The 27,110-nt window shown below is 45.7% G+C and overlaps 1 protein-coding gene across 1 annotated transcript in view; it reads right to left on the minus strand.

Moving 5' to 3' along the window:
• Positions 1–27,110, minus strand: part of KALRN (kalirin RhoGEF kinase) — a 737,748-nt gene that overhangs the window by 11,988 nt on the left and 698,650 nt on the right. The window contains exons 17-22 of the mRNA XM_039494013.1: positions 26,860–26,983; positions 25,648–25,707; positions 9,329–9,356; positions 8,087–8,258; positions 6,753–6,874; positions 4,927–5,058 (exon numbers count right to left, since the gene is read on the minus strand). Of these exons, the coding sequence (XP_039349947.1) occupies positions 4,927–5,058; positions 6,753–6,874; positions 8,087–8,258; positions 9,329–9,356; positions 25,648–25,707; positions 26,860–26,983 (638 nt within the window). The remainder of the gene's footprint in view (positions 1–4,926; positions 5,059–6,752; positions 6,875–8,086; positions 8,259–9,328; positions 9,357–25,647; positions 25,708–26,859; positions 26,984–27,110) is intronic.

Raw genomic sequence — 27,110 nt, forward strand, 5'->3', positions numbered from 1 at the left:
CTCTTTCCTTTAAGTCAATCCCTGCAACCTCTGCCATTTTTGTTATTCTCTGAACTCCCTTCAGTTTGCCAACATCTTTCTGGCTGTGAGGCCCCCAGAAAAGCGCACAGCATTTGAGGTTGTCTCTCACCAGGCTTACATTGATGTGCACCGGCCTGGGCACAAGGTTTCAGAGAGTGTGAAATCAGGTAAAGAAATGTGATGTTGACTTGATGATTTTTTCTCTTTGATTACAGTGAAGTGCAGTGGGAGAAATTCTATGATGCATTATTTACACTGGTAAGAGGAAGCCGGGCTTTAGACAGGATTCGTGAAGGACCTAGAAGAAGAACAAGTTGACAGGATTCTCAGAACATGTCTGTGGCGTACATAATGAGTTTTGCTAAATATGGAGCCTTCCAGGAATAAAATTCATGGACGAGACCAAAATACATCCCATGAAAAAAATATCCAGACATATCTGGAAATCACAGTGGAATAACTGGGTGAAATACCAAAGGAATCAGCAGAAAAGGAGATTCTGTAGTTGAGATTTTTGGGGTTATTTATTATTAATTAATTTATTTATTATTAAAGAGGGGCCTCTGGTTACCACAAATAAACTTTGAGCCCGACTCAGTCTCTCTTCACCTGTGCTGATGCAGATTGGTTCAGTCACTTGCAACTGGGTCTTCTATGAATGCCTGGAAACCCAGGGGAACCATTCCTGGAGCCCTTCCTGTGAAGAGCCATGGACCTTGGTGTCTTGTTTGAAAAACAATGGAAACCAGCACAAAGGATTCTGGGATGCAGTGGAGGAAGACCCATTTGCAATGTGCCAAATGTGGGGAAAAAGAATGAAGAAAACTGGACCAGTGGTAGTAATCGTGTCTAGGAAGGAGGCAAAGGCAGCCACGTTACAATCCGGATTCACTGACGATGGCATGACTCCATATCACAAATCTTCAATCTCTGGGCCTGGAGAACAGCCTGGGGTATGTTTTGATCTGGGGGCATGTGAGCTGCGTGACACCCATTAACGGTAGGTCACAGTAGTATTGGGCATTCACATGGAAAGAGAAGAGCAAGATGCATAAGCACGGAGTATTTTTATACGAATTAGAGACAGGAGGCTGAATCTTTGTGTATAAGACTGACTATTTAACCTTAAGTTCTTACCATAAAGTATTTGCTTTGCATAAAGTACATGAACATGACTATCTGTGAGGTTCGCTTACATCGCAGAGACAGGCAGGGAAAAGTCAGTGATCTTTGTGAAGCTGAGTAGCAGTGGAGGAATACTCAAGAACTGCTGCTTTTTAAAATGTTTTGGTTACTGTAGTTAATGCAAGAGTTAAGGCAACAATTAATGTTGTTAATGTTCTTTGTCAGATGTGCCAGTGAAATCGATGCGATGAGTGTTAAAGTAGCTAGTAGATCATTCATTAAGTGATGGGATTTAGACAATTAAATTCAAATTGCTTCTTACATTTTTGTTGTAGAGTGATAAAGAGGGAAAACAAAACAGAGGCCACATGCCTAAGGCAAGGCATTCCACCCAGCGAACATTGTGCCTTTGTGGGCTGAAGGTAAATAGGAATGTGAATCATTTTGTATGACCTTGGCATAATGCATTTGCTGGGCCAGCAGGGATGGCAGTGCATTTAATTATTTATTTTTGCGGGGGGGGGGGGGGGGAGTGTTGGAGTTGAGAAAGGTGGGGGAATTCAGTGCTGGATGGAAGGAAGACAGGAAGTGGGATGTTATTGGAATGCAGAAAACAACAAAATTATTTGGATCAAAACCACAAGCAGTTTAATGTATCCACAGTAAGAGGCCATCAGAAGAGCCTGTCTGATACAGTGACAATATAAGAAGAGACTTCGAATCAAGACTGGATGCCTTTGCTGTAGCCAAACCCAAGTTACTGGGCTTAATGCAGGAGTAGCTGGGTGAAATTTAATGGCCTATGACAGGTGTGGCCAAACTGTGGCTCATGAGCCACATGTGGCTTGCAGAGCTTGGGGCTTCATCCTGCACGCGGGGGGGGAAGAGGGAAGAGCCGGTCCTGGCGACTCCAGTCCCGTGGGGGGCACCGAAGGTCGGGGCTTCTCCCCGCAGTGGGGCGAGCCGGCACTCGTGGCTTCAGCCCCGTAGCAGGGAGCCATGGCTCAGGGCTTTAGCCCTGCTGGGGAATGAGTCAAAACTTGGGGCTTCAGGCCCATGGGCGTGAGCTGGTGCCCTTGGCTTCAACCCTGCGAGGGGGTGGCAAGGCTGGGCTTCAGCTCTGCAGGAGGGGCACCACTGCTGGGGTCTTCAGCCCCAGAGGAGGCAGCAAGCCAGTGCTTAGGGATTCAGCCCTGCAGGCAGAGGGGCGCTGCTGCTGGGCTTCAGCCCCGAGGGAGGAGCACCGCTGCTGGGGGCTTCAGCAGCACATGCTCATTATAACAGAAAATTGCGTCACCATAGCACTGTGCAGACCTCATGTGCTGTGATCTGCTTGCATGCTGCACACTACCGGCTGTGTTTACCGTTCATAAGTTGCAACTGAATATTTTTAGATTTAAGTGTTAACCCTACATTAATTTCATGGATGACAACGACATCTTCAAACTGTGTTTCTGCGGATGTAGTTGTGAAAGAAGAAATGTTGGACTTAGTGGTGGTGAAAGAAATAGACCGTGGTGTTGACATAAAGAACGCACTTGACAAAGCATTGACAAATGGCAATGCACTGCTGGATAAACTTGTCAGTGTTGCAACGGATGGAGCACCTGCAATGGTGGGGGGGGGAAGTAGACCTTATCGGACTTTTGAAAAGCGATCCCAAGTTTTCGAAGTTTCTCCCTCTTCATTGCATCATCCATCATGAACATCTCACAGGCAGATACTTCAAGTATGAAAATGTTAAGAAAACAGTCCTGGAAATTGTCCAAATTTCATCCACTTGAATGGGAAGACTCAGACAGCTCAAAGTGAAGCTTTCACAAATATTATGAAACGTACAGCACACGGCTATAAGCATAGAAATATCATCATTGGCCAGGTCCAGCTTCCCATATAGGCAGCGCCAGTGCGCCTTCAAATGGCCAAAAGCACACTGAACAGTCATTCTGCACTTGCTCAGCCTGTTGTTGAACCGCTCTTTGCTGCTGTCAATTGCCCCGTGTATGGCTTCATAAGTCACGGCATTAAGGGGTAGGTGGGGTCTCCCAGGATCACAATGGACATTTCGACTTCCCCTACAGTGATCTGGTCTGGGAAGAAAGTCCCTGCTTGCAGCTTCCTGAACAGGCCAGTGTTCTGAAAGATGCGTGTGTCATGCACCTTTCCAGACCAGCCTGCATTAATGTCTGTGAAACGCCCACGGTGATCCACAAGCGCCTTGAGAACCACTGAGAAATACTCCTTGCAATTAATGTACTCAGTGGCTAGATGGTCTGGTGCCAGAATTGGAACATGAATGTCATCTATCGCCCCTCCGTAGTTAAGAAAGCCCATTTGTGCAAAGCCATCCACAATGTCACACACGTTGCCCAGGGTCACGGTGTTCCATAGCAGGATGTGATTAATGGCCCTGCACACTTCCATCAACACGAGTCCAACGTTCGACTTTCCCACTCCAAGCAGTCTGGAGTAGCCAGCTTCCACAGTGCAATTGCCATGCACTTCTCCATCGGCGGGGCAGCTCTCATTCTCGTGTCCTTGCACTGCAGGGCTGCGGCAAACTCCTCACACAGTTTCATGAATGTGGCTTTCCTCATCCAAAAGTTCTGCAGCCACTGCTTGCAGGGCCGGTGCAACCACTTAGGAGACCGTTAGGATTTAGGGGGCGCCATTTTCTTCAGCAGCGACTGCGGTGGCCAGATATTCAGCCACCCCGGTTGCCGCCAGCATTTAGGTGGAGGGAGCTGGGGCAGGGGAGCGCGGGGAGGGCCACTTGCTGCAAGTAAGGGGGGGGGCAATACGCAGGGGAACTCCCCGCCCCAGCTCACCCCTGCCCCACCTCCTCCCTGAGCATTCCATGGCTGCTTCACTTCTCTCGCCTACCAGGCTTGCGGCACCTAAGCTGATTGGTGCCGCAAGCCTGGGAGGTGGGAGAAGTGAAGCAGCGACGGCGTGCTCGGGGTGCTCGTGCGCACAGCAGGGGTGAACTGGGGTAGGGGGGGCGCCTCAGGGCGGGGGCGCTGGGGGGGACGACAAGGTGGAAGTTTCGCCTAGGGCGTGCAACATCCTTGCACCAGCCCTGACTGCTTGTCATCCCAGACGTGCATGACGATGTGATCCCACCACTCAGTGGTTGTTTCCCAAGCCCAAAAGCGCCATTCCATTGTAGTCAGCACCTCCATGAATGCCAAAATTTCATGTCATAGCTACTATGTGTGGCGAGATCCATGTTACATTCCTCTTGCTTTTGTAGTTTAAGGAATAACTCCACTGCCACTCATGATGGGTTAGTCAGAGTGAGCAGCATACTAGTCAACAGTTCAGGATCCATTCCTGCAGCTCGAAGAGGCAGAGCGCACAGTACACAAACCATGGGAAGATGGTGCCAAATGTGCACGGAAGCACAGGGGTTTCTTGAATGCAAAGCAATGCATCACGGGGCATTGGGACAGGACCCAGGATGCCCCGCGATCCCCTCCGCCTTCCCACAACTCTTAGCGACAGAAGAGGAAGAGATGTTCTGTGGGATAGCTGCCCAGAGTGCACCACTGCGAATACTGCTGGAAGTGTGAACACGCTATTGTGCAGGCAGCTGACAGTGTGAACACACAACAGCGGTTTCCTTCCAGCGCGCTCTGAGCGGCATTGTAACTCTGCCAGAGTAGACGTTCCGTAAGAGCTCTGCCTGGGAGCACACCTTCTGTCTGAAGCTCAGGGGACACCAAGCCTCCCTGTGCCCCCTAAATGGCACCCCTGCCATAAAGGCTAATGTTTCCCTACCTTCTTCTCTGTACTCTACGGTGTAGCCTGAAATGGTGCAATTGCCAGTACTGGATGGGGGCAGCCAGCGAAGGATCACTGAAGTGCAGCTTCTTTCCTGAGCAATGGGACGGTTTGGGGCTGCTGGAACACCTTGAAAAAGAGAAACCAGCATCACATCACTTATTATTTGTACTTTAGTGCTTAGAGCATATAAAAAAAAAAGAGCCTTTCCACTGCCTATTGTGGATATGAGCGTTGTCTGGGCAGCGGTTGGAGAGATCACAGGAATTGTTATATCAGAACTGGTCCATCCAGTCAGGTAGCCTGTTTCCAACAGGAGTCTATACTGAAAGGTTTTAGAGGAAGGCCAATGTCCTCTAGACCATAATGTGCTTACTCAACACTATAGCTTGGGTGGGAGTTTCTTCTTGCTCTCAGCTGGTGCTCAGCTTTGCTCTGAAGCCGGGGTGCCCTCTCTCTCTAGTAATATTTGAGGAACAAAGGTAGGCAAGTGCAGCCACGGTATATTTGAGCATCGCTGAGGATGGCATGGCATGGCAATATCATCACCCTTCTACCTTTGACCTTGGAGAACAGCGGGGGTGGGGTGGGAATTTTCACTCAGACACATGGCAATTTGGATTCGTTTATTCTAACTATGGTAAATGCAGGTGCATTGGTGTCCTTGCCCATTGCTACTGGTTTCTGCTGCAACCTCAGGGCCTGATCCAAACCCACTGAAGTTAAAAAAATGTCCAGTGATTTCACTGAACTTGGGATTGGGCAGTTGGTGTGGTGGGCACATAGAGTAGGGACCTTTGAACGGCTGACACTGCAGAAGGTGACAGACAAGGCACACGGGGTGGAATTATTATTATTAATACTTATTTGAATTACTGTAGCACTTAGGAGTCAATCACCAATTGCTACGCATGTAGCTAAGCCCTGTCCAGAATACGGTAGCAGCTCATTTACCCACTTACTTTACCGGTAAATTTACTGACAAATCAAACCAACGGGGCCCACTGTGAGAAGAAACAAATTGACTTCCTAAACTTTCATGATACTCGGACCTCCACACGCCATCAGTTATACTTTCATTACAGCTGCGTTGCCTCCAATGCCGCAGGCATCTCTCATTTGAATTTCTAAAATACGCTTTGTTGGAGCTGGAGGTCACCAACAATCAGCTCCCCACTGGGACTCATTACAGTTCCAGGGATCCTTCATCATTCCTCAATGATGAGCTTCCACAAAAAGTGTTTTCTAAGGGCCAAGTCCTTGCCCCCTCCCTTCAAAGGGGTGCAAAGCCCCAAATTCACCACCAATAAACTTCACGCCCCCTTGCTTAGCTGCAGGCTCCCCTGGCCAAAGCTTCCTGCCACATCTGTAGGCAACAACATCTCTGCTGATGATTTGCAACTTGGAGAGGACTCCATTTCCTACTTACTCTCACTGAAAGCCTTTATGCAAATCACACTTGGGCTTTGCATCGGGGCCCAGTCTGGGCCCACAGGGTGCTGTGGTTATGGGAAGCAGCAGTCTCAGTTTGGATGGGTTAGGATGCATGTTAGGCCAACATTTTAAAACATGGCCCTTAAAGTTAAGGCACCTAAAATGAGAGCTAAGCATCAGCTGCTCCTTCTGACATGCGTGGGAAGAGAAGTTGAGTAAAGGCTCCATGATTTGGCCCCCTTGTTTGTCATTCACTTGCAACAGCTCCTTGCCTACTTGTTTGGAGGGTGGATATTTGGAAGTGCTCCCAGCCGCCACAAAGAGGCTCAGCAAAGCCATTGCTGCCTTACGTTTCAGAAGCACAAAAAGATAAGGCAAAAATCCAATACCTTGCACTTTGACTGTAGCTGAGGTCGAGGCTGTTCCATGTTCATTTGTCGCCACACAGGTGTAAATACCACTGTCCTGCGGCATCAGGTTACAGATCTTCAGGGTGATTTCCCCAGAATCACTACAGGTGTCAGAAACGGCACATTTTAAAATGCTGCTTTACTAGCGAATACTTACACAGGCCTCTCTCGTAGTGTATTGGAACGATGACAATGTCTGAGAGGGTACAATGGGCACAGATAAAGGATGTGAATGCAAAGCCCTAAGGAGAAATCCATACTAAGGGTATTTTTAGTTCTATCAGGCCAAATTCAGACCTGTGACATTGCTCCATTGAGTCCAGTGGATTTGCACCAGAATGCAGCAGGTCTGAATTTGGCCCATTGCACGTAAGTTATCCGTCAGTCAGGTGTTTGGCAGCGGAGGGGTGGGGAGAGTCTGGATGTTGGGGAAAAAAAGAATCAAAGCCACAAGACTAGATGGATCCCCAGTTCTGAAGGAAAAAAGGGAACCACTGATGTAAACACCTCACCTGTATGGGAATATCATCCCTCTAAATAACACAGGGAATCAATCTGCTGAGTAAGTGCAAGCAGGGCAAGATAGAGTAAGGGCAGCCATGAAAACCTGATGGTCTCCAGGGGATCTTGACCCAGCAGCATGTTTCGATGAACGAGCACAGTACCTTCTTTTTGATTTCTTATTTTTCATTTTCACCCGACTCTGCATTCCCAGGTTACATCTGCACCAGAAGCAGAAGTGCTGAAAATCTTTTGAGAGCTTGTTCCTCTGAGATTTCCACTTTAATTTGGTCCTCTTGAGTGGTTCAGATAAGCTGTAGATGAGCATCTGAACTCAGGCTGCTTATCTGAACTGCACTCAAACTCCAGAGCCAGCAAGGTTTGCCCAAAGCTGATCGCAAAGCGATCTGGAAAATATCTTTTCCCTCCCCACGTGAGGCTTTTGGGACATCCAGCATCATGATGGTCTGTCTTTCTGTCCAATCACTGTCAGCTATGACTTCCCCTAGAGACCATCAATGCTCTTCTTGGAATAGCTGGAGGAGGTCCCTAGAGAGTCACACAAGACACTGCCTCATCCCAGAGGCAAAGCATATTCCCAGGTTGGGGAGCTGCAGACTTCACCCGAGTCCCAAACGTTGATTCCCCCCTAGCTGGCATACATAATGTGCTGCTACGGCAGCATGCCAGGCTGGCCTAGATAACCACATCTTTAATGTGTCTTGCAGTCTGACTGGTGCAGTCACCTCGTTTGATGGGAAGGAAACTACCAACAAGCCTGAATACTTTGTGAGTCCAATGCATGAACTTACCAGGATGAAACTGTATAAGTGGCTGTGCTGTTCTCATTGTCGAGAATATTTTGATCCGGTCCCTTCCAGGTTATGTTGGGCTTTGGCCGTCCACAGACTTTGCACTGAAGCATCACTGTGTCACCAAGCAAACAGGTGATATCCACTAATGGCACAAGGAACTCTGGAGCCACTGGAGCAAACACACATGCAAATCCTTTTAGCCAAGCAGAAGAAATGTGCCCCCCATCCAGACCCGATATTTGAATACAAGCATTTCATCCTACCAATCACAGTGGGTTTTTATACAGGATCACGTGCCTGAATGATGCCTTTAAAACCTTTGTACCAAGTGCCGAGGATACAGGAGGCTGGAAGGAAAATTACTGAAACTGCAACTTCACTAAGAGCCAGACTGTGATGGCTCTTGCACGGCTATGCTGGGGTAGAAGCCCTGCAAAAAGCCCAACGTGCAAGGCCCTCTCACACTAGCAGTCCCTTTGCTCTGGAAAGTGCAGAGACTGCTCGTTTCTTTTCTCCACCTGGGAAGCAAAATCACTGGAAAATGGGTGGGGAGGAAGTGGGCTGTGTCCCCTGCAGCCTGCTGAATAGCGCTGGCACACGGGGGGAGATGGAGAATCTGGGACCTCTGGAGCTTAGTGCAGGAGCCTCTACTGCATGAGGCTCAGGCTGTAGCGCAGACTCATTTTCTCTTGCTAAGTGGTTTCGGTGCCAGGAGATGGGACAGAGCACCACACCCAGGAGGTGTGGGGGTTACAGTGGCACTCCGTACCATCGTAATAGATGGAGCACAGCGAGCTCCGGCTCCTTCCTGTTCACACTAAGCAGCCATGGGAAAGACTGCACTGGCCTGAGGCACAATCTCCTGGGGCTCTTCCTGGGCCAATGCAGCTCCACCCTGCCTCTTTGGCAGGGCTATCCCACCACCCTTAAGATGCTAATGCTCAGGCACTGGGTATTTCACAGAAAGTCTGACTCTTTTGTTGTGAAAACGGTATTTGGGGGAAGTGCAGGTCTGGTGATCCTTTGGTTGTGGGTGGGAGGCACTAGGGCCAGAAGGAATCCTCCTCATGCTGATTACCCTGGAATCTAGCCAAGATTACTCAGGCAGCGTGCCAGTGTGGGACCTGCCCTAGTGCGAGTCACTATGATCAAACCCTGTGAAGTTCTGTTTCACGTGAGTTGATCCTGGTAGCTGGCATGGTAGGAAAACATTGCAGCGCGCAGCTGACTTTCACTCACCTTCTTGAATGAAATTTGGGTTCATTATCTGAAAAAATAGAAGAAATAGAAACATTTCATTTTTTTGGACAATAAAGAAGTGGCACCTTTCTTCTGCAAGGTAAAGTGAAAAAATGGACATGAAATTCAGAGAGGAGAGAGAGAGAGAGAGAGAGCGCGCCTGATCAGAGAGCATGAGAGGAATCTCTAACAACCAACATCCCAACAGGCGTCTATAAGCGAGTTCTAAATGGCTAGTATATAGTTAAAAAGGCAAATTAAAGTAACAGTTATTAAAAATTTGATAAAGCATACCCCTTTTCAGTGTTAATTGCAGCACAGACAATAATCTAACTCTCTGAAGGCTGTAGACTATAGTTTATTTTTATCACATATGTGATGCTCATGCTATTAATTCCTTTCTTTCTGCAACCACGTGATATATTGTTCCACCATGTGATTAATTGCATAGCCATGTGATCAAATGCATTTATCATGTACTTTTGACCATCTCACCTGCACTCTGTCCACTAACCCATCTCTGCTGAGACACCTTTTAACCTCTGAAATGCTTCAGTAAAAAGGGTGGGGAGAAAAACATGTCAGAGAAATACTTACTTCTTTGCCCTCACTTTCTGTTACAACAGTTCAAGCCCCAAGGCTGACAGATTCCAGTCCAATGACAGCATTAAGGTCTAATATTTCGTGGCCTGTTATGGCTGTAAAATCTTGCCTCACCTCACTGGATTTCTGAGAATCTCGACTTTCTAAATTATTTGCACCTAGTCGTGCCATTTGTGAGCTTTTATATAATGATGGAATGCAGTCAAAATCAGAAATGATTTATCATTCAATGACCCACACATGGTAATTGAGGCAACTTGATCTTACATTTTAAAAGGTGGATGGATACGAAACCAATACCAATAAATTTTTACAATGCTACATCTATAACAATCTCTCTCTATAGTTTGGCATAAACAAAATACATGATGGTGAAGAGTGGTAAGAAGATTTTATTGGCACTTGTTTAGGGGAGGTTCATTAACCCACTGTTGCTTTGTGAGCCAAATTCAGGCCAGTAAAACACTGTACCAGCACCTTATACACTCCAATATCCTTTTTCTCTACTTAAACATATTTACATGCATTTATCTAGGTGCCAGTCTGGGAGATATCAGTGCATTGAAGGTCTGATTCAAAGCCTAGTGATGCTGATGGAGTCTATCCATTGCCATCCTGGGACCATTCAGGCCTCAAGAACAGAAGCAGTAATGTTTAAAGGTAACCTTTTAAAAGCAAAGAGATTAATTCAACATGTTTGGCTTACAAATACCTTTCCATAGCAAATAGCACAGAGGGAGAAAAGTGCTAGAACATTCATATAGCACTGGAAGGTTTTCAACCTTTGGGCTAAATTCTGCTGCTGCTCATCCATGCACGCCAGCAAACCTTCAGGTTGCAGCAGAGACACCTGAGGGAAGTTGGTTGTGTGCCTGTGCCTCCTCCAGAACGTGTGAAAGACAGCACTCGTCAGGCCTCCTTCAATTTTCACCATGGAAAGGTGTAACTGCAAGTGGCAAGAGGGAAATGGAGATGGCCTCCAGGTACGTATACACCCACTTCTGCAGCTGACCAGAGCATGCTCTTATACGTCAGAGCTCTTCATGCATTATCTTCTTTTCTTAGCAAAAGGAGAATGTAGGAGGGGACCATGCTCAGGCCTGGCCTCAGGCAAAATAGGAACACATACCGACAAGTTTTGCTGCATATATATTTCCATTTGGGATGTGGGTTACCTGACTTCCTAGCATTGGCCAGAATTTGGTCTTTCATGGTAGATCTGATAGGAATCCAAGATTTATCATAATGGAGATCATTGATCCATACAAGCTAGTACTATACATCTACTACTCTAGAAAATGATCAGTAATTGATACTCGGGAGCAAAGCCCCCCAATACATTTCCTAATAATGCACCTAACCAACTAGAATTCTGTACATAGGGGACATCTTCTTGACATCCTGAGATTTTGGGAAGAATGGAGATCCCATCTTTTTCTTCTCGGAAGCTTATAAAGAATTAAACCATTTTCTTTATCCAAGAAGTCTTTTAGGATTTTTTTTTCAAACCTAGTATTGACTTTAATGTGAGAGACTATGTAAATAATAATGGATCTCAAATATATTCTGCATAAAAATTATTACTCTCTCCAAGATATTGGAGAACTGTGTCATCCCTTCTGACTGTAACCACCAGTAGTAGATGACGTGGACACTCTAAACATGCAATTGGGATCAGATGTGAACAGCTGCTCATTGAAATTCAAGTGCTTTGTCTTCACACAGTTAAGAAAGAAACAGGCAGAAAAGCAAAGGAAACATTCCGAATGTTCCTGTAGGAAATGTCTGAGGAGCAGTTTTGCTCTGAAAAATAACTATGGCTCCTTTCTCTCTTGATAAATCTGCCGACTTCAGTGACCAGACTATAGAGTTTTTTCCCCTCCTGGCCTGAGTGTGGGAGCTAGGATTCTATTCCTTCTTGCGTATCATCACCTGCATTGTTAACTGAGGACTAGTCTTCACTACAGTGCTAAATTGATGCCGCTCTGATCGATGCAGCGGTGTTGATTTAGCGGGTCTGGTGAAGACATAAGTCGATAGGAGAGCACTCTCCCATTGACTTCAGTACTCCACCTCAAAGAGCGGCAGAAGCTACATTGATGGGACAGTCTCTCTTGTCAACATAGCAGTGTAGACACTGTTGCAAGTTAACGTAAGTTATGTCAACTTAGTTATATAAATTACATAACTTACAATGTTAGTGTAGACAAGGCCTGAGTTACATGTGTGCAAACCCACAGATGCATAACATGGCAAAGGGAACCTTTAGTACTGGCAGCAATGCATGACAAAGTATAGAATCCAGCTTGACTTTCTCATCCTAGGTGGAATTTGCAGGCATTTCAGCTGGGGGGGGGGGGGACCCTCAGGCATCTCTTTGCTTGTGAACAGAGAAGATTTGATCTGAAAAATCACTGAGACAGTGGGACCATTTGAAAAGTAGCTGTTCAGAGCAGAACCACATCTTAGCACAAGTATTTAAGAATGCCGCTGCAAAGAACTCAGGATCCTGAGCACGTGCTCAATAACCTCAGACTAGGCTGAAGGGAGGCAACCCAGAAGAAAGGAGCATCATGTCAGATGATCCCCTTCCACATTACCACCATCCATCCATCCTACCACCTGAAGGGCCTGATCCAAAGGCCAATGGAACCAATGATCTTCGGATTTGGCCCTAGCTCTGCATTTTAGGTTCTGTACAGGTAGAGACGGGGAAAGTTAGAATGCATCTAATCATCAGGGGTTTCCTCTCTGGAGTCATATGTTATGCAGCTAGTTAGTGTGTGGATTAATACCGGTTCCTGGATCATTAATTTACATACATGCTAGTTTATTCTCTCTCACACACATACACACACACACTGTCTCCTGCTCTGACATAGGGGCAGAGGAGGTGAGACCTGCCCTTGTGATTAAGTGCTTCTCTCATTAATAGGAAACAGAAAAGGAATTGGAGTAAGTTTCATGGTAAGACACTAGGAGCTGGACATTCAGGACACTTACTGGTGTTTATGTAAATGAGAAATGCATATCTGTCAAATATGCACGTCTGGGCATTAACTGATGTGCACTAAGGCTCCAGCATGCTGGACTTTTTACCTTAACCAATATACACGACCTCAGAACTGAAGTTAGAATCACAGTGTAAGTGAACTCCATACCCACCCTGCTCCAGAACTTTAAACCTGCACATCCTCCCTGCACTCACCCATTAAAGTGTCTTTTACATTAAACTGATTTCTGCCTTTATTGGATTGGGGAGCAAGAGAAGGAACTGCTGTTAACACGTCACATTGAGTTCCTAGATGTAATAGCTGTATCTATTAATGAAACATTTAAGATGTCTCAGATATTAAAGCAATGAGAGTAATAAAAAGCAATGAGTAATAAAAATATGTTAATAAATAATGCTACCTTCTTTAATAACTTGTGAGACATGATGCATTTGCAATAATGACCTTACAGAGTATTTTATATTTTAGTACCCAGAAAGAAAATTACTAGAGTTAGATAATGTTGAATGAGTCTATAGGTAAAATTTCCATTGTCTTTCAATGAGACTTAACCTAAGATTGCCTTGTCTCTCTTGAAAAGTTGGCCTTTTGAAATTCATATCCTCCATATGTAAGTTATTACATGACTGCAATTTAGAAAAATGTGATATTGGACCCAAAAAAGAACATTTTTGCAAATAAATCCTTAATTCAAAGTGTTCCCCATGTGATTCAGCTACTGGTTTCAGTATGTCAGTTAATAAATCATAATATACCATACTTAGCTTGCTAATGTCTTACAAAAGGAGAGACACTATCACTATCCTTTTTGTACAAAACAGGGAAATGGAGGCATAGGAAGGTTAAACTACTTGCTCAGAAGCAAAGAATGAGGCAGTGACAAAACCTGATATAGAATCCAGATCCTCCAACTCACCATCCAGATCCTCATTCCTTGCACTTTGCTGTCTCTATTTGCAAAAAGATTTATATTCCCAGCTTGTGCAATGTAATCAGCTCCGATCTGTGCATGACAGAATAGGTCTTCACTGCACTCGGGGTGTGAGATTGTAACTTGCATAGACATATTGGAGCTAGAAAACCTTGTGGCAGCACAGGCTTCAGCATGGCCTGTACAAGCCCGCTTGGACCCTTAGTAATTATTTGGGCAATTAGCTCATGCTGAAGGCCAAGCTGCTGTGGCATCACTGCTTCAGTACCTGAGCTGTCTGCAGGAGCTGCAATCAGACTCATGACTGCAGTGTAGACATACTGTAAGCTAAACCAACACTTCTGCTGTGGAGTCAAGTGTTTTCTTCAAGCCACCAAACAGACTTGTAACTTTTTGTCATAGCAGAGGTACGCAAGACATTTTGGGCCAGATCCTCAGCTTGTATAAGCTGACCTAGAACCATTGAATTATTTCTGCTGAGAATCTGCCTCGTTAGCTTTGGGCAAGCTTATGTGAATCTTTTCAAACTGCTTTATCCCTGGATGTTGGGCATTCTGCCTGATGCGGAAGCTTGTCATGTTTCCCTGAATGTCTCTGAGACAATGGCTTGCACAGAAGACAGGAGGGCTCTTAAAACATACACTTCTATGTAAATATGGTCTGCTTCAGTTAGAGGATTTAAAATTCCCTCCCTTTCCATGAACTATACAAACTCCCACCTCCATAGACACCTCCACACCCACCCTTTTAACATTAGCCATCTCTGCTCTGCTAGGGGGGTCTGTCTGTAGACTGAACAGGGCCACAGTTTTCTTGGGCTTAAGAAGATCCTTCAACGTTGAAGTCATGTGACAAACCTAAAGGAAGAGTTATGGTTTAGGACTCATTTAATCCCACCTGGCTTCTTTTAGTCAGCGTATCTGATAATCCATTTATTTCCAGCATGCGCAGTCTTTTGAACCCTGTTATAGTCAATATATATCCCTTTACCTTGAGCGAGAAGGTAATAGAAGACTGAAGGCAGAGGCAAGCCACACACACACTTACAGTCTGTCCTGTCTATCAGCAAAACAGGCTTCTTCCAGGGGCAAGGCCAGGGAGTTGAGGTTCTAGTCTGAAGATTTATGGAGATGTAGCCAGGAACCCCTTAGTCTACATGGCTGTGTCTTGGCAAAGCCTTAGGGCCATACTTGCAGGAGTTTTAAATTTAAAACACTGCCAGTACTAATATCTACTTCACCTGCCACTCCCCTCCAAAGGGGATGGCTGGGGTCATCTCAGCTAAGAGACCAACAGCAAAAAGGATCTGATTAGAGTATATGTAATTTAAGCAGGAAACTAAGCAAAGATGTGAAAACAGGAGTAAGATGCTCAGCCAGGTGAATGCCAATAAAGATGCAAGCTGCTTATGTTTTAATCTGTATCCTAAATACAGTGTCAGTCAGGTTCTTAAAAATACAACCGGCAACTTGATATTAAGGAAACCAGAGCATTTATCCAACACTCTGTTCTGCTGAGCCTAGCACAGTTTTATAAGTGACAAAGAGAAGCATTAATAGTGGACCTAATACACATAACCAGGCTGAGGGTGGTTTGACACACAAACTATGTAAACTGTACTTACAGATTAGAATGTTATTGAACAGAATTATCAGGGTGGAAGCATCACTTAGCAACGATTTATGGGCCAATAAACTGGGTTTCTGTTTTGTTTCAATTCAGCCACATAAAGTGGTCACGCATCCATTGCCAAATGCCCGATAAACCAATGAGCAGAGTAGAAACTGCAGTAGGATTCAGGTGGAACAGTAAACTATAAAAATTGATAGAAGGCCGATCACATTTCCTTATAATTAAACTACGCAGGTGCATATAACTAGCAAAGAAAAGTGTCCCTCAGGGACCCAGCAAGCAAAGAAAACACAATCTGACAAGCGTTTATTGGCTTCCTGAGATGGTCAGTGAATGGCATGCTAAACTCTGTTAGAAAGTTGATTTTTTTTTTAAACAACATCTGACTGAAATTGATTCAGTGAATATCATGACCTAATATGAAGAATGCTGCTGAGAGGTCTAACACCACTAAAGTGTGACAGAACCTGCACCTGCTGCCATTAGTGAACTATTACATACCCTTACACTTGCTGTCTACACACTACACTGAATCCTCACTGGAATTTTCCAAATTGAATGAGATGAATTTGCCGGCAACTCTTCTCATTTTTCTCCGGTAGCTCTGATAATTAGCACAGGGCCAAATATGTCAGTGCTTATGCAAGCAAACTTCTTTAGACAATGGGAATGACAAAGTTCACCCTCCATACCAAAGAGGATCAAGGCCTCTTGCTGCGTCCTTAACTTTCCAGCAACTGTGTGTCTTTGTGCAACAAATGCTATAGCTGTAGAGAAATAGTAATAATTTAGGGTTTAATGTTAGTCTTTAGACAAGCATTACAAAAGCCTATGACAACACCTAATATTAAGATATTGGACAACGGTTATTCACTTTTTTTTGCAACTAAAATCAGGTGACAGTACAAGGTTGCCTGCAGTATGAATACTTTGCACAGTAGCAGGCATATTTGCAGCAATAAGGCAGTCAGTTCCTTGCAAAGTGCCTTTGAACATCCTGAGATCCTAGCAAGTGCTTATATTTTGTGTTTGCACAAGCCCTGTACTCTTTGTTGTAGTTTGCTGGTGTGAATGAAAGTCAAAATGCCTCATTTCTTTTCCAGAAAGCTCAACGGCTTTCAGGTGGCTCATCCATTTATTAAAGGATTTGATTCCCCTCCTGAAGAGCACTATATTCTGTACTGTGAACTGTAAAGCTCTCCTAGGAGGATGGCTATGGGATCTTATGCAGCACTCACATAACTAGTGTGCAGAAGGGTCAATCAGAAGCTCAAATCTGTACAACCCAACATGCCAGTACTATAGTAATGAACTATAGTATAGTAATGAACTTTGCCAGTCATCTTTTTTCAAACTGACTACAAAGTCAGAATGTAAAAGCCTTCATAATAGGAGTCATTCTTCATTTCAACAGTAGAGGGCAGGTTTTACTCTAGGACCGGCAGTCCAGTGTTTGCCAACTATTCACTGTTCCTTGTCCACTAGACTAAAAAGAAAAGCAAACACTATAATTTGCAAATGAGGGTTGTGGAATCCAGTGTCAACATGTCTATTGTTTCTTCATTTTTAATTTAAGAAAAATGTATTAATGATCCTTGGAAAAGCAAAAGATTTAGTATGATTCCTTTATAATCATTACTAGCTTTTGGGGGAGGGGAAAAAAACCAAAACCCAAAAAATTAATCCACAGCAAAACCAGAACTCCACTGATCAAAGCAGAGCTAATGTTTCCTTATGACACTTTCAAAAATCTCCCCATTATTCCAAAAAGGCCAACGCTTGTTAAGAAGAAAAGCACTGACAGAGTATTAAAAGATTGAAGACACCATCATAGTGAAACTGGCACTGGCACAGTGAATGTCTGATTTAAAAGGAAAATGCTGACCTGCAAAATGCTTGGGCAGTTGGGCTGAGATCCCTAGATATTATCCCCTGGGTAGAGAAGTGCCCGGAAGAGGCTGGACGCATGGGCTCTAACTACTCAAGGAGCCACAGGAAATCTTGGACTTTTTCCTAGGGCATCCATCACTGCATGCAGTATCTACCCAACTTGATGGTCTTATTGCCAGGGCCCAAAATAACAAAAAAAAAAATAAAAAATCATAGTTTTAGATCAGGCCTTCTGACTTAAGGAGGTGCATTCGTTTGACAATGGGAAGGAGCCTGACAAAGATTTGCTTTGTTAACTTAAGTGACACTTTTTAAGGAATCTATCCATGAAAACTGTAGAGACTGTCAGTCATATTCTTTCCCCCAATTGTTCAAAGCACAAGTGTTGGGTGTGGATAGCAGCCACATGGATTCACAAAGGAAACATTCAGTCTCAAGAGGCGTGTATCTGCCCATTGGTGTGCAATGAACTACTGGCATGCAGACAGAGGGATATATCCCCTTTCCTAATGGTAGGTTACATTCTCCCATCACATTGCTAACAGGTGAACATGCACAGCTCTTATTTGATGAAACAATACCACCAAGTGTCTACAGTTGTTCCACAATGGGGAACTTGAGGGGGAAGAAGCCATCTCACTTCACCCCAGGCTCATCACTCTTTGTCCATATACCTTGTGCATGTGGATAAGCAAAGACAGTATACAACATCACAGAATACACTTCCTATTCAAAGTATTGTTAAATGAGCAATGTTAATATTATGGGTAAGGAGTCCTACAGTGTCAGCGTACCATTGTTTAGACCAAAGGGACCCTAATAATGAAGCTAGAGATATTTAAAGGGTTAATCTCAAACCCTGTGTGCTCTAAATTTGCTCTCATAATACATATACATGAGTTGCAAAGTCTATGCAAATTTCCCCACTAGCCCACACAAAAGCCAATGCTTCCAATACTCCAGGTTTTTTTTTTTTTTTTTTTTTTTTTTTAAACTTTGCTTTTGTTAACTTAGACTTGAAAATTGAAAGCCACATAAGATCTGGCTAGCACTGCTAAAGTGGCCGGACAGGTGTTGTGAATGACTCATCCTCCTGTGCTGAGGATTTCACAATTGCTCAAAGGATTTTACATATTGCTTTCCATGTGCCAAGCATGGCACAGCAATTCTACTAATTCACAATCCTCACAGAAGGCCTGACAGGTAGACCACTATCAGCATTTGACAGATAGGAGCACAGGTGCATAGAGATGAAGTGACTCGCCCAAGGTTATAATAGTAGCCACTGACTCCTTCCCTGCAGTGGTATGGTATGATCACGTGTAACCCTAATCAAATGACTGGAGCCACACTATAAACCAGAGGTGGACTTACCATGAAACAAACAGTGCAGTGGCACAGGACCCGCATAGACAGGGGGCCTGCAGGACAAATCTCATCTGACAACCGGCCCCGGAGTCCGGGCCAGCGGCACAGCAGGGCTCAGGCAGGCAGGTTGCCTGCATTCCGTGGCCCGTGGCCCCACGCTGCTCCCAGAAGTGGCTGTCTGCTGGCATATCCCTGCATGCCCCTGGTGGGGGGAGGCGGGTCCGCACGCTGCCCCCACCCCAAGCAGCACATGGAGACCCAGTGCCCCCTTCCCTCCAAAGGGGTGCGCAGAGACATAGCAGCAGCAGTGCAGCAGAGCTAAGGTGGCTCCCTGCCCGAGCTGCCTCCGTCCCTCCATGCCGCTCCTGGAAGCAGCTGGCATGTCCCGGGAGGGAGTGTCTCTGTGCATTGCTCCCGGCCTGAGCTGCATCTCCGCAGCTCTCATTGGTCTGGAACTGCATCCAATGGGAGCTGTAGGGTCGGTGCCTGCACACAGCAGCACGCAGAGACCCCCGGCGCCCCCGCCTAGGAGCTGCTGCCAGAGGGGTGTTCTGGTTGCTTGGGGAGCCACTCCACTCAAGGTAAGTGCCATCCCTGACCCTTCCTGCACCCCAACCCCCAGCCCAGAGCCCACCCCCCTCATCCCCTCCCACACTCCAACCCCCTGCCCCAGCCCAGAGCCCTCACCTAGCACCCCAAGTCCCTACCAGAGCCCAACCCCTGCATCACTTCCTGCACCCCAACCGCCTGTCCCAATCAAGGTACTTCATTTTCATTTACTTCCTATTACTTATAATATAGGAGGAGGAGGAGGAAAAAAAAAGAATGAAAAACTAGGGGGAAAATGAGAGAGAAGGTTCTTTTTCTTGGCTGAGTCCCAAGAGGGAGGGGGGCCAAAAATGAAGCTGCACACGGCCCCCACGAACTCTAAACCCACCCCTGCTATGAAGATCGGCCTCTTACCAGCACTCCTATGCGTTAGATTTTTATTTGAAAGGCCACCCACTAGCTGAGCCAGGTTTAGAATTTGTGACTTCCTGGTTCCTAACTCTGTGCTCATGCTTCCTGGCCACCTTGTCTCCAGAGAAACTATTTACTTTGCAAACAGTTAGTGAGGCGTCCTATAAAAATAGGAACAAAAGCAGAGATATTAATCTTAGTTATGCAAATATTTTGAGGTGTCTAGATTATGTCTCTCAGGCCTAGTGAAATCCCCCACTTCTAGAAATGGTAACAAAAGAAGAGAGGATATGACTATTTCTGCCAAGTCCAAATGAGAACCAATCAGTGATCCCATTCCCCTCCTGTACCCAAGCAGTCTTGCATAGGGTTTGAGATGAGTTATAAAACGCTTCTGCGGTCCTGCTTACATACTTTTTTTTAGCCCTGAGGGTAGCTCTTCTGAGCAGGGCAAAATTATAGCTACCCTACATTTTTAGGACGATGGCTGCAGTAGCATTGGCAGTGGAGTTTCCACAAAAGAAGAAGAAAACCAATCAGGTTGCAAGATGACTGCCTTTTCTCTTCCTAAACATCTCTCTTCACCAGGAGACTAGATGGACCAGGGCATCCCTCCTGGACAGAGAGCTTTTCATCTCGATGGCACAGGGGTGAGTCTGGCCCACATGGGCAGTAGTTTGGTAAGCAATTTAGAAGGATTTATTGGACTCTGTCCTCTCAGTGTCTCAGGTGTCCACTCCACCAAAACAATTCTCCTACTTGGGATCCATGGTAACAGTTGAGACCCCAAGACATGAATGAGCTTGGAGAATGAGTCACTCACGCGGAGATGGTCCCGCCCCATTAGGGTTTAGCGGCCAGGACGGTGGAGGAACAAGATCACTATACAAGAAACAAAGCCATCCTACGGATGAGAGATTTTATATACCCTCTTCTCCCCTAAACCCATGATTTAGAAACTAGTCTCAGGGAAAGAATAATGGATTTAAAAAACCTTTATATTCTGGTTTGTATTGCCATATAGCAGTGTTTAATTTACTGGCAGCTAAGATTGCCAATTTTGGTTGGACATATTCCTGGACGTTTCAGTCAAACAATGATCTTCAATTCCTGGAGATTCCAGGACAATCCTGGAGGGTTGGCAACCTTACTGGCAACCTAGAGCAGATTGGCCTTGCTCTGCTTCTCCTAGGTTTTTGGTTTTTTCCCCACTGCAGTACGAGATGGTATTTTAAGGGCCTGGCTCAGCACCAAACAGGTTTGCTCTTGCACTGATCTGAATTTATTACAGACTAATGAGACCTTTGTGAATTAGACAGCGAGTAATAGTATTTTTAGCTACAGGAAATTAATGGCAACCTGGGAAGTACAGGGGATTGAGTCTCCAGGTGCAACCAAGTCACATGTTACAGGCAGACATTTACTGTATAACCACCACATGCCCCCACAGCAGGGAGTAGAACAGAGGTGGGCAAACTACAGCCCATGGGACTGGCCTTCATGGTGCTGCAGGCCCCATGACGCTTTCAGCAGCGGCCAGCCCAACGTCCCTGCAGCCCTCAGGCCTTTGCCTCCCGGCAGTGCCCCCCGCAGCTCCCAGTGGCCAGGAACGGGGAGCTCCTGGGAAAGAGCTTCTGAGGCCTGAGCCCTGACTGCAGTGTGACCCAACTCAAAAGGCAATGGGAGACTTGGGAGGTGTAGAAGGTCTGAGACAATCTTTGATTTCTACTTAAGATGATGTCTTCACTTTACTTGTGGGAACAGAGGGGATGGTAGGAAGTGATCCAGGGAGGCAGCAGTATAGCACTTTGGCAGCACAGGATGTAGCTATCTACACCGGGGCCTTGATTCAGACCCTGTAGAAAGGGTGGGGCCATGTTCCCCTACCAACCCCTAAAGGGTGCCAAAGGAAGAAGTGGACGCCTGATATGGGGAGTCTAGAGGAGAGAAGGCCCTGAATGACAAGATCTCAATCCAGGGGAAGACCCTGAGACCCTTACCTAACCCAAAGGGCTACCCCCTTGTTGGATGTCATATACCCTGAAAGGCATGACCTGGGTGGGTGGCTGATTCACAGAAAGGCCAGATCACTGTGGTATCAGAGCAGTTGTCAGCAGGGGCACCAGGAGAGAAGAGGAACTGCCACACCCCACCCGACCACTGGGGGCATCTGTGGTAAGTGAGCCCTTTCATTGTTGGTGGAGAATACAGGCAACTCTGCTAAATGCAGGCATCCCTACTCTGCTAAAAGCATTTGGGCAGACGATGCGGGGGTGGGGTGGAGGAGGGGGCAGGTGCGCTACTGGAAAGATGGACCTGGAGAAACTGTTCAAATGGCTTACATAGCCTGCTGCTGCCGGTTATGCAACCACAAGAATGACAATACCAGCTGTTGCAACAGACGACTGCCTAGCAGCAGCAACAAGCAGCCCTCCAGTTACAACAGCAGCACCTTGTAAGAGAACTGGCTGCACAGCAGTACCTTGTCTAACAGACATTGGCTGCTCACATTGTTGTGGCCTCTGACGACGAATTCCCTCCCAGGAACCCCAAGCTCATCTTCACTCACAATCCCAGTGAAACTCAAAAGATGAGACCAGAGGAAGACACCGAGGCTTTTCTAGTTACGTTTGAATGAGTGGTGACAGCTGCCTCTCACACATCGGGCCATTTTGCTGGCCCCATATTTTATGGGACCATCTCAGGCTGCCTACAAGGGACTCGGCTCAGTGGCCACACAGGACTATTTGCAAGTCAAGGCTGCCATTTTGTATTAGGTCTTGTATGCAATGGCAAACGCGATGCTGATATTTGGATAAGAAATTTATCCACAGAGGGCCCTGCCCCAGGTGGTAGCCCAGAAGTTAAGGGACCACGCTTGGTACTGGCTATAGCCCAAGAAAGGTGGTAGAGCTAGTCTTAGTAGAACAATTCACCCAGATACTGACCTGTGACCTGCTAAAGGTCAAAACAATAAAAAGACATCAGTTTGCCCCCTCCAGCCAGATGGCTGACTGGAATGTTTCAACAAAATGCTGAAAAATGTTAAGAAATTTGGGATGTCAGACCCTTGCCACTGACCAACTACTCCCCCCACTATTATGTGCATTTTGAGAAATCCCATAAGCTTTCACTCGATTTTCACTGTTTGAGCTACTATACGGGAGACAGCCTCATGGCATCCTCAACTTCCCCTGGGAATCTGGGGAGGAACAGAGGCCCCATACTACAAACATAGTCCAGTATGTTCAATTGCGTGAGAGGCTTAAGTCTTTAGGTAATCTCTCAAAAGAGATCTTGCTGAAGGTCCAACACACTCAAGAAAGGGTATAGAACCATCTACATGTCTTTAGGCATGGTGACCAAGTGCTGTTACCCTACCAACTCTGGAGTCTAAGTTGCTGGCCAGATGCTAAGGACCATTTGAGGTAGTAAGACAAGTTGAACCAGTGGACTCTGAGATCTGACAGCCAGGAAAGGGGATATAGTTGGGTCTCTTTTTTTCCATGTTAACCTTTTAAAGACTTGCAAGGTCAGAGTGGGACAGCTACCACCACTTTATCCTCCTGACCCTGAACTAAGTCCCTAGTCACCCAGAGTTCAGAGATCATACAGATGGAGAAGATCTCCAACTTGAGCAAAAGCCCTGATATAACATTTAGTTGAGTCTTTATCCTCTGTATCTTCAGCTCTACCTGGACAAATCCACTTGACCTACCACCACACAACCACAGAGAGACCCTTCAGCCCCTTTCTTGGAAAATATGAGAAGCTGTCCAGGAAGAATTACAAGCAATATTAGACATGAATGGAGGAGTGCCATTGTGCTGGTACCAAAACCAGATGGCATGATATGCTTTTATTTTAACTTTAGAAAGCTTAATGCAATATCCAAATTTGATGCATACCCAATGCGCAGGATGGACAAGCTACTGGAATGCCTCAGAACAGCCAAATATATCACCACCCTGGATTTGACAAAAAAGGGTATTGTTAGAGCCCTTTGACACCTATATTCTGGGGGGGGGGGGGGAGGAGAGAGGGGGGAAGGATGGAGACAGCCATTACTACTCTGTTCAGCCTTTACCAGTTCCACACTACACCCCATGGAGGCCAAATGGTATCAGTGACATTCGAGCAAGTACTTTATGGACCAAGTATTTCAACCACATGGACAGTACACAGCAGCACCTATCATCTATTGGCAGAACTGGGGCAACACCCTATGATAGGTCACTGCCATGTTGCAGGCCCTCAAAGTTGTCGGACTCATGGTGAATCTGGCTAAATGCAAGATGGGGAAATAAGAGGTCACATGTCTGGGCTATACTGTAGGGACGGGCCAATTGCAGCTGTTAGTCTCAAAGATACAAGCCTTAATGCCCTGCTCCAGACAACAATGAAGCAGGTGCAATGCTTCTTGGGATTGGCAGGGTATTATAAGCAATTTGTTCTAGAATTCACCCTGATTGCAGCCCCCATTCATGGACCTTATCAAGGACAGTTCTCAAAAGATTATCTGGTCAGAAGTCAGTGATGCAACAGATCACCTCTAAGAATGGTACTCCTTAACCTGGATTTTTCAAAACCCTTCATGCCAGCAGATGCTTCAGAAGCAGGAGTCTGAGCAGTTAGGCAGAGAAGAATGCCTAGTCCTCTGCATAAAAGTCAAAAGAAGTTCCCCCAGGAAGAAATTTACTCAGTCATTGGAAGGAGGCTTGGCTGTGAAGTGGGCTATGGATGCCTCCAAAAATAGTGTCTAAGGGAACATTTATTTAAGTGACTGATCAAGCTCCATGAAAGACACCAATCCTCCAAGAGTGCTACAACCATACAACTTTGAGGTATTCCACTGAAGGTGGAGCAGCCCAGCAAAATGCAGATTCTCCCCTCCCCCCCGCACCCTGAAGAGGGCAGAGAACCATTTGTTGATGACAGTACCCTGGACCGTTTTGATAGGGGAAGGTATGTGACAGGGCATACAAACCCTGCAACAGTAAGAAAAGGGTTAAGCAGCTGCTCTGGGCCCAGGCAGTCCCATGCTGCCACACCTGCAAAGTGTGCCTGGCTTGGAGGAGGAGGTCAAAAGGGGAGCAGGCCAGCTCAGGTAGCAGACCCTGGAGGTCAACAGGCCTGACAGTAGTGTGGCTAAACTCAAAGGGAAGAGGCTTGGGAGTTGAAGATTTGAGACTTTGATTTCCTTTATTTGAGGTCTTCACTTTACTAGTTGGAACAGTGATCTAGGGAGGAGCATGAGAGTGGCGATATCCCTGATGCACACAAGTTAATGGAGTTACATTGGAATAAAACTAGGGTAAAGACATCAAATGAGGTCTACTTATCAACCTAAGCCTTCCCTGAAATAAAGGCCAGTTTAGTGCAGTTAGTTGTAGCACTGTCGTCTAACAGCAGTGCACCATTTAGACTTTTTTGCAGCAAGTAGGCTTTTAAATAGGAAGCTACAGTTGCATGGAAGACCAAATTTAATCTTGACTTTTAATGTTGCTCCAGCACTTGAGTATCAATCTAGTCTGTCAGTACAATAGCATTGGCCAGAGTGGTTTCTAACACTAGCCTAGCTAGAGCAGTTCAACCTAAAAGCCACCATATGAGTAATATAAAATTGAAATAGCAGAGCAGCACTTATTGACAATTGTGTCTGACCCTTTCAGTCAGCGAGGTCTCACCTGAGGAAATCTAAATCAGCGGCATCTTCAAGAGAAACCAAGTAAGCCTCCAGGCCAGCAGTCTCATATGGCTTAACACTTGCCCAAACTCCAAGTAGGAGCTCAATGAAACAGAGCTAGCAGTTTGTGTATGTTACACTGAATTTAAGTGTATATCCATGTACTGTACAGACAAGCATTTAAAAACCCCAAATTTTAAAAGAATGGTACATATATCACAATGGTTGTCTCTACCTCCATGCTAGTATTGGGATCAAGGTCATCACACTCTGATTCCTCCGAGCTGTTGGTCTCCTTGTTTGGCAGCATGAAGAGGAAGAAAGAAGTGAAAGGTTAGACCAGATATCGGGTAGGCTGGGTGAGCAGCAGCAGACTTGCAAGCAGCATGGAAATGCGTACTGGTAAAGGAAATGCTTTTAAAACAGAAAAGTCAGCATAGGCAGCAACATGCTTTTGCAAACAGAGAGGTAACAACCTTGTGACAGTTGTTTAGGTAATAAAAAAATAGCAAAGGAAGCAACAGAATGAAGAGTTTGTCTGCCAAGCTAGACCAGCTTCTTCTTTGGGTCTGGATTCTTTGCTACCTTACATCTTCTGTAGCCATTTTATATCTGTGCAAACCTGGGTTTTGTTTGTTGCATAATATTTTACTATGAGAATTTGCTTGTCCTTGTTAGGAGAAACAAGCCCCATATAAGTGCTGAAGAGGCTCCTTTATCATCTTTTACAGGGATTTGTGCTCTGAATTGGAAAATATAAGTCACCCAACCATAGTAGAAGATGCATCTTAGGCCACAGTTCTTCATCTCTTTCCCACACAAAGATACATCCTCCTACCATTCCCCATCCACCCCCCTACACACCAGGATCTAGGCTGGTCCCCCATCTTAATATGGGAAAAGGGTGAGGACACCTCCCCCAAACACTTGGCTGTGACCCCAAAGTTGAAAACCCCATTAGCTTAAGACAGATGAAATCCTGGCCCTAATGGATAAGTGGCAAAACTTGACTTGAGTGGTGCCAGGATGTCACTCACTAGCTTTCACACAGGCTGTTGCCTCACTATCTGGTATGATAGAGCTCCAAGTTTAGCCAGGGTAAAGGGAGCAAAAAAAGCCAACAAAACCCACTCCTGCCCACATTTTGCATTTCATCCATTGTGCATATATATTTAATCTGATCAATATTTTATATAAATGCGAAATACTTACTTGCAGTTTGGATGCCAGGAAAAACAAAAACAAAGGCAAAACAAAAAACCCACCAACACAAAGGCTACATTTTATTTTGCATGCAAAATCCTGTTAGCATGGGAACTACCAAAAAATTATATATAAATAAAAATCAAAACGTCACCCCCCCACCTCTCCTGAGAGAGGATGGCAGAGGGGGTGAGGAGGATGGGAAGCAGGAGCGTGGCCCACAGCTTTGGATGGCCTTACTCACTTTAACAGAGACTTTGTTGCCCAGAATATCCTTGGATTTACGTGGCCCATTGGATTCATTTTTGCCACTGCTCTCCTTTTCCGCCCGCTTTCTCATGCGCAGGGTATGCCATGAACATGACTTCCTGTTGTACCAAAAAATGCACCAATCAAACGGCGGATCATGGCAGGGAAGGAAGGATGTGGAAAGGGGACCAGCAGCCACATTTGTGAGTACTGCAATTCCCTGGAAAGTGAAAGCCACCAGGAATG

The sequence above is a fragment of the Mauremys reevesii genome, linkage group 11, assembly GCF_016161935.1.
Source record: "Mauremys reevesii isolate NIE-2019 linkage group 11, ASM1616193v1, whole genome shotgun sequence".
Taxonomy (NCBI): Eukaryota; Metazoa; Chordata; order Testudines; family Geoemydidae; genus Mauremys; species Mauremys reevesii.